Below are 13,447 nucleotides of genomic sequence, written 5' to 3'. Positions count from 1 at the left end.
ATGATTCCCAAAGTGGTTCTCACACTTTTTTGCAGCGTATGTTGTTAAACTTGACTTCAGGTTCATGATTTGAGTTGTAAAAAAGCTGGGCGGCTGAAAGTATTCAAGCTTCTGATGCCGCTAATGCACTAAAATCCACAAATGAGCAGATGAAGTGACTGTCGTGGAATATGCAGGAAAGGGATGTGCTTTTAGTTTGAAGTTTTAAAGAAGGTAAACGAAAGAAAACCCACTTTGTTCTTTTCCTCGTTTTTTATGTTTAACTTTTTACTAAAGTAAAATATCTCGTAAGCTTCCAAACTTCAGACTCTCAGGTTGTCTTTTGCTTTCTGTTCTGATTAAATTATGTTCCTTTTTCGCAAACAAGGGGCTTTCAAGCCTTTTAAAAACCTCCGTTTCTGCACAGAGTCTCAGAACAACACTACGAACTATACACACTCTTAATAATATAAACATTCCTTCTCTTAAGCCTGTAGTTCCCAAAAAACCAAAGAGATCAGTCCCCGTGACTTCATCAGTGGACCGAGATCAGTCACACAGAGAAGGTAGTCGTGTCTCTGTCGCTGCACCACTGAGCAGGGAGGGCAGCGATATCAGGCCCACGCCAACAGTCAGAAAGACGGACATCAGGACGGAGACTCAACCCAATGGGTCAGAGGTCACCACGACCATCGTGGAGTTCACGGATCAGGTTAACTTCATATTTCACTGCTAAAAATGTACAGAAAGGTCGACCTGTAAAATATCTGGACATAATCCAGTCAATTTGTCTGTTTCAGGATCACGGCATCACTGGACTAAGTGAAGTTTCTTACTCTACGAGACAGAGCGTTTCCCCTGTGAGTACAGACAGGGGGACCTCTCCAATTTTAACTCAACCTGCAGCACACTCCTTCTTGTTCTCCAGGGTTCAAACCTACTTACAAAGCCCAAAGACATGAATTCAGGAACACACATCTGACTGAATGTCATAAAATATGGTTCAAGGGTCTTTGTAATATTTGCCTCATGCCTCCTCAGGTGCACAAAGGCAGTCTTGGCAGAGAGACATCAGGATCTCCCATCCTCGTCTCTGAAAACGTTACCTCAGCTACCACTCATGTTACAAAGGTAGAGAAGCTCAAATAAAACTCACAAAGTGCACATTTAATTTATAATTTAGTGCCACTCATCTCCTTTAAATGTTAAGGCTGTTAAAAGAAAAGCTGTTGTCTGTATGCTGCAGACGGTGAAAGGAGGATACTCAGAGACCAGGATCGAGAAGAGGATCATAATCACAGGAGACGATGATGTAGACCAGGAACAGGTGAGCAGAAATTGACAAATGAGCTTTGTTACCTTGGCATCCCAGTACGGTTCAGTCTTTATATTAAAGTGGTGTGATTAGCTCGCCTGAGAACGCAACAGTGCAAGAGACTAATCAATTTGTACATGACTGAAGCAGAGGAGTAGCTAACTTCCTGGCTACTTTTCCATAGTGCACGCATCCATCATTGTTCATCAGCTATAAAAGCTCTTTGGTTAAAGACGGGCCCTTCTGAGTTGCTAGACAGTTTTTAAGTTTGTTTTGTGATTTTATTACAGCATAAAATCAACTTATTAGCTGATTTTTATATAAGAACTCACAAAGCTAAAGGCTAAAATGTTAGATTCTTTAAGTGGGCAAATATTTTTACTGACTAGATAAAATATAAAATGAGCATTTGGGTATCTAAAGACTAATTTGTAAAATGAATTGTAATTTCAGCTCCCTTTGCGAGCACAAATCAGTATCTAAACCTGTTCTGTTTTTGTAAGATACAAAAAAGTTCCATAAGGTACTTGGTTGGAGGGGTTTAAGCAATTCATTTCATTCAAGACACACACTTCACTCTTTCCTTTCAGGCTCTGGCTATTGCCATACAGGAGGCCAAGCAGCAGCATCCAGACATGCAGGTGACTAAGGCAGTTGTTGTCAGGGAAACAGAATCATCCACTGAGGACCGACACGGTGCATCAGAGGTACAGCTGGCATCTTGACTCCATGCAACAATGGATGAGATTTTTACATCCTCTAAACTCTTTTGAGGTTAAGGGATTTAACATCCATGTCTCCTTTCTTTGCTGCAGTCCTGATTTCCTGAGACGAGAGTGCCCCCCTTTGGACAAGAAGCGTCAGTGCCCGACTTGAAATTGCCGCCCACCATCCCAGTCGATTAAAGACTACTGCCTGAGGCGCTCTGCTGGAGCCTCTTGTACAAGTTCACACACAAACCTAAAACAGGACTCTTCAAACTATTTAATTTGTATTTGAACGTTTCATTATCGAAATCGTCATCATGTTCAACGGAGTGACTTTTTTTTTTTGCAGTCAGGCTGCACAAGTAAGAGAAAAAGAAAAAAAAGAAGCAACATTTATGAATTTTACATGGTTGATAACATGCCACAAGAATTCCAAACATCTGGAAAAATTTCAGACAATTCAAGTAAATTCCCTGCAAAAAATCTCAGGGTCTATATGTTCAAATCACTCGCTTTGGTATTTCTAAACAAAAACAGAGAACACAGGGAATTCATTGGGAAAGGGGTTTATTTAGATATGAGTGGCTTATACTCTCATCATGTGATTCCTGCTGTGTGTGCTGAAGAAAAAAAAAAGTGTTCACATTGTGTCACTGAGTAATAGAATCTAGTACATGTAGCTCCAGTACTGTTAAAGCATCCAGTCACTCACAGGGTTTAGTGAAAACTGTTTAGTTTTCATAGCTAGTCAAATAAACAAATATCATCCCATCGCACTGAATGATGAAGATGCACTGATTAGAGACGACTGCGGTCCTCTCGAGGCGTTTAGTCGAGTATTTAGCGAGGACCAGTGTTAGCTAACTAGTAATATTTGACTTCCTTTAAACATATCTCACCTCGACATGTGGGTGGTAAGTATGCATATCTGCATATATGTCTTGACATTAGGAGCTGTTGATACACAGTGTACCTGTTGTATTTATTCAAACAGTGGCAATGTAGTTTCTGAGCATGCTGATGTTTCAGAATGAGCCCAGTCTCTCTCCTCTCCCGGCCTTTAGATACGCGCTCAGAACTCACCTGGATTTAAATCCTCATTGGCCGTTGTGTGTGTAGTAAGTAAGTACATAGAGTAGGCTTACATTCCTTGTTCCAGTCACAGAACGGGCTCCTGCATCAGTAAAAGTAGTGTCTGAGATAACTTTTGCATGATGATGATTTCTTTTGGATGACTGGACTGTAAATGACTTCAGTGGATATTAACTCATCATAAGGAGCGATGATTCTGTCCACGACGGGAACACCCTGAGAAATTACAAAGCTGCAGAGACTGAATTGTTAATAATCTAAAGTCTTGAAGAGAAATGATGCGTGTTGGTGAGGGTGGAAAAAAAGTGGGAAATGTCAAGTACACAGTACACTCCGTTATGACAGCACACTCGATTATTCTGTTGCAGCCCTCTTACATTCTCATCTCTTCTCAAACCGCCGGTGACGTTCAGCTGATCCTAACCTAGCCGTTTTCTACTTATTTGCCAGTGAATGAACATAATGTGGGCCACATAATGTGAGCTTACGTTCTGCAACCAAGCTGAAATGGCATTATGCATCAGATCTCTGCCGACGCTCTTTCGTGTAAAGTACCATGTTAGAAATAAGATACACAGTAGGAGACGCATCTTTGGACTTTTAGTTGTGTGTGATTTGGTACATGGATGTTAGAAGGATGCTGTAGAGATGTAACGTGCCAACTGAGGTAGCAGTCAAACTGTACAAACCCTGGTTTTGTATGAAATAACTTTATATGAGCAACTTTTAATTACAAAGTGTCAGAAGGTCAAATGCACACATTTTTTGGTATGACATGGTTTCCCTTTAAGTATACTGTCTTTAGCGTTAAAAACAATATATAACTTCTGTATCTTTTTCAGAACTCATATTTTATATATAGACCAATACATGCAGCAGAAAATTCAAACAATTGATAAAAGAAATGTCAAAAGCTGCCACTCAAGGTTTATGAGGAAATTAACTGGCTTTCAGACACTAAACTATACCGTCTATGTTCACGTGTCTAGCGTAACTCCTTTTGTGTTCCTTATTTTGGTTCCAAAGTGATGCTTAGTCATGGATGTGGGTGTCAAACTGAAAGGTGGAAAAAAGAATAATGCAACCACGCATACCTTGTACTGTATATTTGGTGCTGTTTAGTGGATCGTGAAGATGTATAGTAGTTAATGGAAATGGGCTTGATGTACACTAGGGGGCACCGGTTACCTAAAAGAAGCCAGCTTAGCTGCAACATCAAGCATACCCAGCTGAAGTCCTTCTCACCATCCTTCACTGGATCGACCAGCATGGTCTGACTTACCTCTCTCTGTCCAAAAAAAAAAAGGCCCACTCACGGACTCACCAGACTGTAATAACCAGACTGTGAATAATCGCAGACCCTCGACTGTGGCTGAGACACCTGGTGCCGAAGTCTGATTGGATGACCTCTGGCAGACCCTTACACCTAACCTTGTCCTTCTGTACAGAGCTCTCCTTCTTCTCCTCCTCCTCCTCTGCAGCTTCATCTCTTCTGCTCTGCTGCTTTCCACTGCTTAGTGCTGTATCCTTGCTGTACATTGTACTTGCATTCATTTGAAAATGAATAAAGACGAGAGAAAAAAACAAGGAGAACAAGATAAATGACAATCCCTCTGTTTGACCTGTCTCTAATACTATACTAGTGCTGTAAATGATTAGAAAGACACGGTTCAGTCATGCGTTTCTTTTTCAGGCAGTGATTATTGCATATTTACCTTTTTTTTGCATTTAAGTTGTTTCTAAGTTTTAGTTAAGGTACCATAAATCAAATAACAACCAGGCGAAAACAATGAGTAGACACAATTCAAATTTTAGTTTCTGCAAAAAACACCTGTATTTGGAAATCTGGGAAAGTTATCCATAAAACTGTTTCGGGAACATGCTTGCACACACACACATTAACATAAATATATATTCTCTTTGTTTTTTTACTCACCCAACACACATACATATATCTTGCTTATACTGGGTTTGATCTCCTTTTGCCTTCAGACCTGTTGTCATTCTTCATGATATATATTCAACAAGGTTCTGGAAACATTTCACAGAGATTTTATACCATGTTATCACATCCATGTTGACATGATAACATGGTATAGATCTCTCGACTGTACATTCATAATGTGAATCTCCTATTTCACATCCCGAAGGTGCTCTATTTATTTGGGAATCGGTGACTGGAGGCCGTTTGAGTACAGTGAACTCATTTTCATGTGTAAGAAACCAGGCTGAGATGACTTGATGTTTGTCACATGGCACATGCTGGAAGCCGCCATGATTAGATGGGTACACTGTGGTCATAACCGGATGGAAATTGTCAGTAAAATTGTTCATGTAAACATACAAATGTCAACAGAATACAAATAGAATATAGAATATTGATGGAGCTTAAGAACCTTTTTTTTTTAAGTTCCTTTTTTTTTTGTTTTTGTTATTTTTTTAGCTATTCTTTTATTCAGCTTTGACAGATGTGGTTGCCAGCATCTCATCTAAGTTTCAGACTCCTCTTGGTGGAACATAACAAGTGGAGGTTTCCGACCTCACTACAAGTTGAGGATTTTTATTAGTGGAACAACACTAGAAAATAAGCCTAACACTCTGATAAAGGCTTGCATTTGCACAAGAACAATGGTGTTTTATTGAAGAGCATGCCTGGTTTTTTTTTAGTTTATATAATTTACTGCTGAATGGATTAAGCTGAATGTACAGTAATATAGTCAGTCAAGTTTATGTTCATCCCAATATACTTTTGAACTTAAATAGAACTCAGTTCCTTTTGGCAAGCTTCCTAAATATAAAGCAATACCAATGCAGCATATTGTAAGGCGCAATTTTAGGAAATCCAGCATCAGTGCTCTCCTCCCTGTGTTTAAACAGCACCAAAGCACTGACCTGATGTGAGCAAGAAACTCTGAAGAAAAAGAGTCCATGAAGCTCGTGCAGTTCAGATACACCATTAGAGGATGTGTTTGGTTAAGCTCAATGCTGCACAGTTTCAACCAGTTTATAGAAATCTGTATTCACAAATGAAACAATTACATTTCATTTAACTGCATGCATGAATAGATGTATGAAATTCAGTCATGTGACTGTAGGTGATCCCACAGGCTGATGAATAACAGGAACTGATAGATTTTGGTGTGATGCAGAAAGTTGAACCTGTTCATCTGAACAACTTTTTTTGTTTGACCTCATAACAAATTAAATAACACAAATTAAATATCAGATTTTCTGCTTGGAAATAGATCAAATGAAAACCTGAACTTTCACACTTTTCCAGAGCGGTGATAGAGTTGAAAATTCCAATAGGGAAGCAATAAGTGGGTTAGGCTGTTTTTTTGTTTTGTTTTGTTTAATTTTATAAGGCTCTGTTAGAAATGTGAAAATTATACCCATATGGGTGGTCTGATGGAAAAACGCAGCGCTTAGATTTTGAAGTATGCAAACTCTCCGCTTCAGACATCAATAAAGGAAACAAGGAAAATGGCATTATGTTTATTAAAAGCAGGTTGTTCCGTTTCAGACACCCTAAGCAAGGTACACACACTGACCGATTTCATGCCTAACAGCGGCTGACAGTAAAGTACTCCCGCTACTTTGTAATAAGCTGGAAACGTCAGTAAATATCTGCCACTTATTGTATTACAATGCTCATTATGAAGGACAGAAGACAAAGGCCTGTTATGTCCTAAAAACGCCTAAAAAACATGATCTAAATTAGAGCATGACTGAGCCAAAATACACCGCGGATAAACAAAAGGAGTATAAATAAAACCTCTTTTGAATAGTAACAACGTGGGAGATAACCATAGGACTTAAGGCTCAATTTGGGACCTGAGGATTTCATACATACGCGACATGTGCGACAACGCAGCTGACATTGTTCGGCGTGCCTTTGTTGCACACTTTTCATAGATGAAGGAAGAAGATGAGACATCAATTAGTCAACAAAGATCTGGTGTTTACAGTGGAAGTAATACTGGGATGGACACGCAGCATTTTCTCACAATACAACAGGTATAACTGAACCTTGTAGGCCCTGTACCTTTGGTTCCACTCAGTTTCATGGCAGCTGAGGTTTTGATGCGACATAAAAGCATGAATAAAATCCAGGTAAAAGTTACAAAGGTCTCAGATTCTGGTTGTCATAAAGCAGTGAGACTTAGCTCCCTGCTTTTTAGCAGAGGATGACTAACAGTTGTTTTTTCCTCATTAGAATGCAGGAGGTTTTCCAAAGACAGCCCAAAAGATAGCAGGGAAATGGCTTCAACCACTTCCTGTCTCAAATTAAGCTTAATGATACTCACTTGCTTTAGAGCTCCTTCACTCTCTGTCATGTTTAAATCCCATCAACCGAGAAGAGTCCAGTGGAACATACATCTGTTTAATAAAACCTGCACAGCCTCTTAAGCAAAAACATATACACACATTCTATTGTGGCCTCCAAGATGAAAACCATACGAGAACATCCACTGGTTAGAAAGGAGACGAGTGAAAAAAAAAAAACGTCTTCAAAGAGACTGCAGTCGAGCCACGGTGTCCTTTCAGTTCCATAAAAGCAACTTCTGAAAGAGCCAGTTCCTTTCAGTAACCACTTTAGAAAGGTGGAGGAAAAGAATCTTCCCCACAAAGCGATCTTTGTAGAAAGAAGAGGAAAGACACAGTAGTGCAGGAAAGGGAGCAGGTGGGAATGTGGCTGTCAGCCTGTTGTTGTCTTTGACCTGCTTTTTCTCCTCTTAATAAGCAGCTGCAGAGCCTGGTTCCTGCAGACATTTGTCATAGCAGCGTTCTGGCTGTGATGATTAGGGCTGCAAGATTGACCGTGGGGAAGGCCGAGAACTCCGAGGCTGCTCCCGCGGCTATGGCGTCTGAAAAACACAATCAAATCAAAATCCAACAGGTGCTTGGTCTTGCATTTGAAAAGTCTGGCGTGGTCTAGAAATGCATGAAAAAGCTGTAGAAGGTCATTGAGTGCAGACTTTTACACGATAAATTATCACAGAGCAGAACGGCACTACATTGCAGTACAAAGAACCGATGCGAGATGCGAGTGCGTGCACTTATCAATAGATGGCACTAGTATAACATATTCCGTTATGGGGGCGACCCGAGTTTCAAAGAGCTGGACTACTGAGGCGGGCAACAGCAACACACATAGTTTGATCCAAATGGCACATCCACTCTTAAACAACCTCCTGGCCATACTTGGAGAATGCTGGAGACCATTTTGTTGTTGATAGTACGTCTCCCGGTCTGCGGATAAGAGACTATTTTAGAGGTAATGTGAAAGAGGAAATGACTTATTTGAAGACTAATATTATATCAATTAATTTTGAAAAAAAAAAGCTTCCTAAAAGAGTTTCTCGGATAACAATTTATCTATTTAATGCAGCTGCAGGGTGTGTTTGTACAAGTGCCAGGCTTGCAGTATGTGCATTGTTAGACTCGCACGGCTTGATCAAAAGAAGTGCTGTCACAGTGTTTCTCTGCAGGGAAACTAGAGGACCTAAATTACTTCCACTCAGAAAAGGGTGCCGAAAAGCTAAAGTGGATATAATTCTTTCCTGAGCGTGCACAGGTATATGCAAGGGCCATTTTCTGTATGCCTCAACCCCAGCTTGAATATATTCATTCTCACAAAAAGAGAGAAAGAAATGTTTCAGGACTGTCCTACCTGCTATCTTGGGGATGGTAATCTGGCGGCTGCTGATCCCTTCACCTCCCTCACTGAAGGGTTTAATTTGGATCACATAGCCTTGGTTGACCGGCAGCGACAACTCCAAGGAGGTGTTGTTGGTCTCCACCACGTTGGGACGACTGTGTTTGTCCTGGCTGTACATCACCTGAAGGAAACAGAGTGCGAAAGACGATAACAGAGTGTGGCGTGGCATGAAGGCACTCACAAATCAAATCAAATCAAATCAAATCACTTTTATTGTCACATCACATGTGCAGGTACACTGGTACAGTACATGTGAGTGAAATTCTTGTGTGCGAGCTTCACAAGCAACAGAGTTGTGCAAAATACAATAACGTAAAACAAGCAAAATATAAAAATGGCTAATCTAAAAAGTAATAAATATATGTACAATATGTAAATGCAACATATGAGTGTTTTTTTTCCTTCCTAGCGCGCTGACAGGAAGATCTAAGTGTGAGCTGCAGCTCGGCGAGTTGGAGTGAGCAGTATCTGAAAGTTAACAAGAGCGAGACTCTTGCTTTAGATATCTGCACATGACTGGGCCGGGTCACTGGAGGAGAGGGCTCAATAGAGATAAGGCAGAACCGCCGGAAATCTTCAGTCCTGACTTTTCAGCTGCGGTTTGGATGCATCTGCCCATTTTAACACACGCTAAGCTCTCCACTTTCACTTGACTTGTAACGGGAATAATGCCACTAAGACCAAGTCTTCACACTTTTCGCCTGTTTAGCGTAGGAGGCTGCAAATTCATGCTCCTTTTTATTTACATTTACAAGCCAAGTGACACTTGGAAAGACAGATGAAGATAAAACCCTGAAGCAGTTATTATAATATCTATTGTGCACTTGATGCTGCAGTGGCAAGTTAAATGTCACAATACGGGAAGATGAACGCCAATCAGATTTTACCTCGTACATGCTTTTCCTGAGATGACTCGCTCAGAAAAGTTGTACAGTTTAAACTATGTGGCTAAAAATAATGGGTGCTGTGGGTGTTCGGGTTATCACAGGACTGCTGGTTTAAGGCGAGGAGGCAATTTGTGTAGGACTTCCGAGGTTAAACTGAAATGCTGCAGAATATTACACCAATGCAGGGGATAAAATGAGGCTCCCATTTATTAATAACACTCCGAGAAGTTCATCAGCACAACCAGTGTGTTCATAAATAACAGTGTGCTCTTACGGAGCAAATGGACCAAGTAACAGTCTATCATTCTCTGTTATGTTACTATCTATAAAACCCTTTACTTGTCAGCTTTGAATTGATTCTTGTTGAGGCAGTCTACCGTGGAAGTGTAAAACTTTACCTTATATCCTGTGACTTCTGACTCATTCTCCAGGGCGTGCACTTGGTCCCACTTCAGGATGACCTTGGAGTTGGAAGTGTTCCACACAATTTTAACTGGGGCTTGACTGGGCGCTGAGTGAGGACACAGGGAGCAGGGTAAGGGGAAGAGGGAGAAGAAAAAAAAAAGAGGCTGTCAAGTCGATAAACAGTCACGAACCAACTCAGCATGAAGGAGATTTCTCATTATCAGTTTATCATCCCACTGTTAGGAGTGAGCAGTGAGAACAATCCTATTTTTTTTAAGTTAATGGGGAAGTAACAAAAAGCCATGAAAGATTTTGTATCATATTATAACGAGAATACGGCAATTTATAGTATTAGCGCATGTGAGCATAAAATTAAAGACATATGTCTGACAATTAACGCTTTAAACCATTATCCACAACTTCAGATTTTCTTGCTTCTTTCTCAAACGTTTGCATTCACATGACATGAGATGCACTGCTGCAAACGGCAAACAGGGACTCAAGTATAGATGTCACGTATACAAGACAAAAAGGGCAATTTCAAGCATCTATTTCTTTGCTATATCACATGAATAACATAAATAACACGGTGTGGCAGAAACTTACGCCGACACCTGCTTTGACGTCTGTTACTTTCACGCTCTTTGCATCAGTGAGATGCCAGGACACGAAGCAGCGTATCCATGTGCGCGAGAAGAAAACCGTAAAACCCACCAAAAATATTTAGATGTTTGGAACAATGGCTTTCTAAATATTTTTTTTATGTGAGAGAAAAGCCTTTAACGCATTTCAAGTCTCGACAACATAAAACACAATTCGGTGAAAAAACACCGACTCTTAAAAAAACGCTCGACACAAATGAAAGCGCCACATTGTTTTGCAGTGAATGGTTCCTTCTTCAGTTACTGGTGAAATCCAATACACTGAATGGACCATGCAGCTACAGCCAAAAGAAAAGAAAGAAGAAAACAAAAACAAGAAAAACAATACACAAAGGAAGACTGTCATTCGCCTTCAGTATCTTGTAACCGGAGTCCTTACGTGGTTTCTTGGTTGTGACATTGAGTATGTTGCTCTGTGGGCCCACTCCAGCGCTGTTGTAAGCCCGCAGACACACGTAATAGGTACTGCTGCCTTCCAGATCCCTGATGAGTACTGAAGTTTTATTCCCTGCTGTCCTGATCACCGTAGCTGCCTCTTGCTTTTGCTTCTCACTCCAGTACTGCAACTAAACACACACACATAGAATACACAGATTACACTTTATCCGCTTGCATCTAATTTGTTACTCAATATTCTCTGTGGGCATGAAAGCCAGAGGGCCCTCATATACTGCAGTTTACTTCATAAATGAATAATATAAACACTAATGCAAAAAGGTCACAACGCTATTCTGCGAAAATCAAAAACAGATACATTGCCACTAGCTATTCGTGTTGCTGGTGCTGTCCACCATGTTTGTACGAGACCTATTGTGTGGGCTTGTGTGGGTTTGACCTCATAGCCTAGGATGCGTCTGCGGTTGTTGCTCCAGGGCAGTGGCTTCCAGGTGACCTCTACCTCGGACGCTGATACGCTCCGAGCCCTGAGCCTCCCTGGAGCTCTGCTGGGCTCTGAAACACAGACACCAGGGGCACCGGGGAAAGAGAGGAAGACATGGATTTATTAAGCCTATAGACACTGTGTGGCTTAATGAATATACAGAAGCGATAAATTTACTCTGTGGTTTTAATAGACCATAATACCAGCGTTAATGTAATAATATGGGAAATGCTCTCATGTAAACATCATTAGCATTTCCTCTTTTATTTATTATCATACAGTTCAGTTCATCTCCATTTTATTTATGTAGGTCCGGTTCCGGCCATCTGCAGTCGATTTATACTGTAAGGTAAACATCCTATAATAATAGAAAGAGAAAACCAATGATCTGATTATCCCCTATGAGCAATCACTTGGCGACGCTTGGGAGGAAGAACTCTGTTTTAGCAGAATGAGACCTCCAGTGCAACCAGGCTCAGGGAGGGGCAGCCATCTGCCACGACCGGTTGTTGGGTTGATGGGAAGGAGAAGAGAGAAAAGAAGAGCACAGAGGAAAGGATTTTTCTTCTTTTACTGTGCGGCTGACAAACTTTGGGTGTGAAAACATAATTACATTTCAGTTATTTCTGGCAGCCTTTTATTGATAAAAGGTCCTTATTCTGGTGTTTGTGTATGTGTATGGGTGTAGGTGCCAAAGTTACACACCAACTAAGACTAGGGATGGCTGTTGGAGGTAATAGTCTATCAGCTGAAAATGATGTTAAAGACCAGTAATGATGCTCAAATCTCAATAGTTGGTGTAGTGTCCTGTTACCTTAAATATCCATGACAAAATGTGCAATTAGGCTAAAGATGCATGAAGGTAAATTACCAGCCGTCTCAGGACTCAGGACCAGGGACTGTGAGAGTGTGATTTGATCAGCTTATTAGCTTAACGTTGGAGTTCGGCCATCTCTATCATGTCTTTTATTTCTTTTTTAACCAGATATTACAGATAAAGAGCAGAGCTTCCAGATACATATCAGACAGTCAAAACTTATTAATCAAGTAGTCACGCCCTAAATCATTCCTTGCTTTATTGTATTTCTCCTCTAATGGAGCCATGATTTACTACATTAGCATGAACCTGTATTCATAAAGGCTTGAATCTAATGAATGAGGCCATAAATTTATTAGGAAAGTGTTAACTAAGGTCATTTTACTTTAAACTTCTTTATGCAAACAGGAAACTTGCTTCAACAGTGTTTCAGACTAGGAAGATCATTCCATCTTTTATATACAGTCTATGTTTAGGACCAGAAACCAGTGTTATGAAGTACAGTGTTTATTTTAAGCAATAACATCCTTGGAATCATATTAAAATTATATTATATTAAAATGTGACATAAAGACTAAAGTCTGTCAGAAAATGCATTATTCCTGCTTCTGATCACTGACACAGTGTTTGTGCTTTAGGAGTACACACCTTCCTCTGCTGAGTAGATAGTGGTCACGGGACTGAAAGGGCCTTCTCCCTTGTTGTTGTAAACCCCGACTTTGACTTGGTAAGGGGAGAAGGGAGGGATGCTCTCATTCTTGAAGACATATCTAGAAGCATCTGGGGACGTGACAGCAGCCTGCATCCAGCCCTGCGCCCCGAGTGGGCGGAAAGCCACCACATATCCAAAGCCCGGGCCGCTCTGCATTTCCTCGGGAACAGGCTAAGAAGGTACAAGATGACTCAGAGGAATGACTCAAGAGAGAAATGCATGAATGATCCCGAAGATATTAAGACCTAAAAGAAGCTGAGGGAATTACT

At 40.7% G+C, this 13,447-nt stretch overlaps 2 protein-coding genes across 2 annotated transcripts in view; one reads left to right on the top strand and one right to left on the bottom strand.

Moving 5' to 3' along the window:
* The window catches only part of si:dkey-178k16.1 (band 4.1-like protein 1), a 43,619-nt gene extending 38,939 nt beyond the window's left edge, over positions 1-4,680 (top strand). The window contains exons 18-23 of the mRNA XM_063463345.1: positions 470-691; positions 780-839; positions 1,021-1,110; positions 1,226-1,306; positions 1,885-2,001; positions 2,110-4,680. Coding sequence (XP_063319415.1) covers positions 470-691; positions 780-839; positions 1,021-1,110; positions 1,226-1,306; positions 1,885-2,001; positions 2,110-2,115 — 576 coding nt within the window. The 3' untranslated portion in view covers positions 2,116-4,680. The remainder of the gene's footprint in view (positions 1-469; positions 692-779; positions 840-1,020; positions 1,111-1,225; positions 1,307-1,884; positions 2,002-2,109) is intronic.
* A 1,893-nt stretch (positions 4,681-6,573) lies between these two features.
* Positions 6,574-13,447, bottom strand: part of cntn3a.1 (contactin 3a, tandem duplicate 1) — an 80,606-nt gene continuing 73,732 nt past the window's right edge. Inside the window, exons 18-23 of the mRNA XM_063463344.1 lie at positions 13,115-13,349; positions 11,605-11,720; positions 11,149-11,335; positions 10,101-10,213; positions 8,768-8,936; positions 6,574-7,961 (exon numbers count right to left, since the gene is read on the bottom strand). Coding sequence (XP_063319414.1) covers positions 7,870-7,961; positions 8,768-8,936; positions 10,101-10,213; positions 11,149-11,335; positions 11,605-11,720; positions 13,115-13,349 — 912 coding nt within the window. The 3' untranslated portion in view covers positions 6,574-7,869. The remainder of the gene's footprint in view (positions 7,962-8,767; positions 8,937-10,100; positions 10,214-11,148; positions 11,336-11,604; positions 11,721-13,114; positions 13,350-13,447) is intronic.

This window comes from Pelmatolapia mariae, linkage group LG20, assembly GCF_036321145.2.
Source record: "Pelmatolapia mariae isolate MD_Pm_ZW linkage group LG20, Pm_UMD_F_2, whole genome shotgun sequence".
Classification (NCBI taxonomy): Eukaryota; Metazoa; Chordata; class Actinopteri; order Cichliformes; family Cichlidae; genus Pelmatolapia; species Pelmatolapia mariae.
This window is presented reverse-complemented; position numbering and strand designations above follow the sequence as displayed.